Here is a 2,241-nt window from a genome sequence, read left to right as displayed (position 1 = left end):
AGTTTCCAAATTTAATCCTCATTTTTACTGTGGAATGTCATGACTGCTAGTGACAAATTTAGACATTTTTTAAAAAAATACACACATTTTTAGGTTTTCACATTGTTGTCCTGTTTCTTCACTACTCTCTGACAGAGAATTTCCTGATAGAGCATGTGGATAACAGTCACACCTGATGCTTCTCTTCATGGGGAGTTGCTCTTGGCTCATTAGCTCATTAGCTTTCACTTGGACAGCAGTGTCACTCACATTTCCTTTAGATTTCTCTTTACATTTATGCATTTCTATTCAGGTAAGTTTCAAAGAGAATGTCAAGTTCTACAAAGGAAGTAGAATTCCTCATACTACTAATTCATAATCTTTCTTTCTTTGTAGGTCACTTCTGGGGACACACTGAGCAAAATGGATGGAGGCAATCAGTCTGTGGTGTCAGAATTTATACTTTGTGGCTTGCACACTCACAGAGTATTCAAGTCTTACTCTTCTTGATGTTTTTGATACTTTATCTGCTCATTGTGTCAGGAAATATTGTCATTATGCTCTTAATTACTACTGACCGCCATCTCCATTCTCCCATGTACTTCTTGTTGGCCAACCTGTCCTTTGTTGATATGTGGCTTTCCTCAGTCACGACTCCTAAGATGATAACAGACTTTCTCAGGGAAAACAAAACTATTTCCTTTTCAGGCTGCATATCCCAGGTCTTCTTTGCCCATTGCATTGCTGCAGGAGAGATGGTGTTGTTGGTGGTAATGGCTTATGACCGCTATGTGGCCATCTGTAAACCACTTCACTACTTCACCATTATGAACCTGAAAAGATGCACTGGGTTGGTGCTGATTTCTTGGAGTACTGGCTTTGTGCATGCCATGAGTCACCTGGTAGTGATTGTGGAGCTGCCTTTTTGTGGCCCCAAGGAAATAGACAGCTTTTTCTGTGACATGCCATTGGTGATTAAGCTAGCTTGCACGGATTCCCATGATTTGGATATTCTAATGAATGCTGACTGTGGGCTTGTGGCTGTAACCTGTTTCATTCTCTTGCTCATTTCCTACACATATATCCTTATTACTGTTCGCCAGAGTTCCAAAGCAGGTGCATCTAAGGCTCTGTCCACATGCACTGCCCACATCACTGTGGTGATGATCTTTTTTGTGCCCTGCATCTTCATTTACGTGTGGCCACTAAATATTATCTGGTTGGATAAATTTCTTGCTGTATTTTACTCTGTCTTTACACCTCTCCTAAACCCAGCTATTTATACACTGAGAAATAAAGAGATGAAAAACGCTATGAAAAGATTTGTAAGCAACTACCTTGGTCCCAAAGGAAATTCCTAATACCAAGAAATGTAAACTAATTACTTCAAATAATGAGACTAACTGTATGAAATAGATTTAAAATCAGGAAATAAAATTTGTACCAATTTCCCCATATAGATATAATTTAACATTTAAAAAATATGATATTCAGTGACCAACCATGAAAACATTGTAGATCCTTCACCTTAAATCTAAACACGAATGCTCTTTGTATACAGGAATGCCATGAAACTATTCTTCTATGTCTTTAATAAAGTTTAGCTTAACATTTATTGAGCAAACTCATATATTTACCTTTGTGGATAACATCTTATTAAATTTTACCTGAATATAATTCTGAACACTACCACACGCCCCAAATTGTTCAATATCTTTGCCAATTAGCCAAAGTCATCCCTTTTGCTTTATCACAGCTATCTAGCAATACACTAACCCAGTAGACAGGATAAATTAAGCAAAGTAGAAACAAATTTATTACTTCACAAAGTAACAGTAGACTATACTCTATGTTTTTGAAATTTTAAATCAGATAAAGTATAATAATAAAACATAACAATAAAGTTTAATGAGACTTCTAAATTATCTCAATCTGAGACTTTTCTTTAAATTATTTTTTTGTTTTGTATAATATTCTAAAATATAATATCCATGAAGACTGTTTCCATAAATTGACTGATTACTTATTAGAATATTGTATTTAATTCAGTGGTCAACACACATGGGACATTTAACGAACACATTGTTAAGTACAATACAGTTCTCTTGGTCAGCAAAGCTGCAGATGTCTCTTAAAACATTCTAAAATTTCTAAAATTTCTCATTAGCAAAGGGACTCTAGCTGACCCAAGCTTGGCAAATATGGCTCTGCCTTATTAAAAACCATTACATTGCATTCCTAAAGCTAGCCACCAAGGTCTAT

The 2,241-nt window shown here is 35.7% G+C and overlaps 1 protein-coding gene across 1 annotated transcript; it reads left to right on the top strand.

Moving 5' to 3' along the window:
• The first annotated feature begins 399 nt into the window (after positions 1-399).
• Positions 400-1,340, top strand: LOC114687871 (olfactory receptor 4K3-like). The gene is given in 2 exon segments (XM_028862510.1): positions 400-448; positions 451-1,340. Coding segments are annotated over 2 exon segments (936 nt in total). The 5' UTR covers positions 400-402.
• Positions 1,341-2,241: the final 901 nt, after the last annotated feature.

Source organism: Peromyscus leucopus, chromosome 4, assembly GCF_004664715.2.
Source record: "Peromyscus leucopus breed LL Stock chromosome 4, UCI_PerLeu_2.1, whole genome shotgun sequence".
Classification (NCBI taxonomy): domain Eukaryota; kingdom Metazoa; phylum Chordata; class Mammalia; order Rodentia; family Cricetidae; genus Peromyscus; species Peromyscus leucopus.
This window is presented reverse-complemented; position numbering and strand designations above follow the sequence as displayed.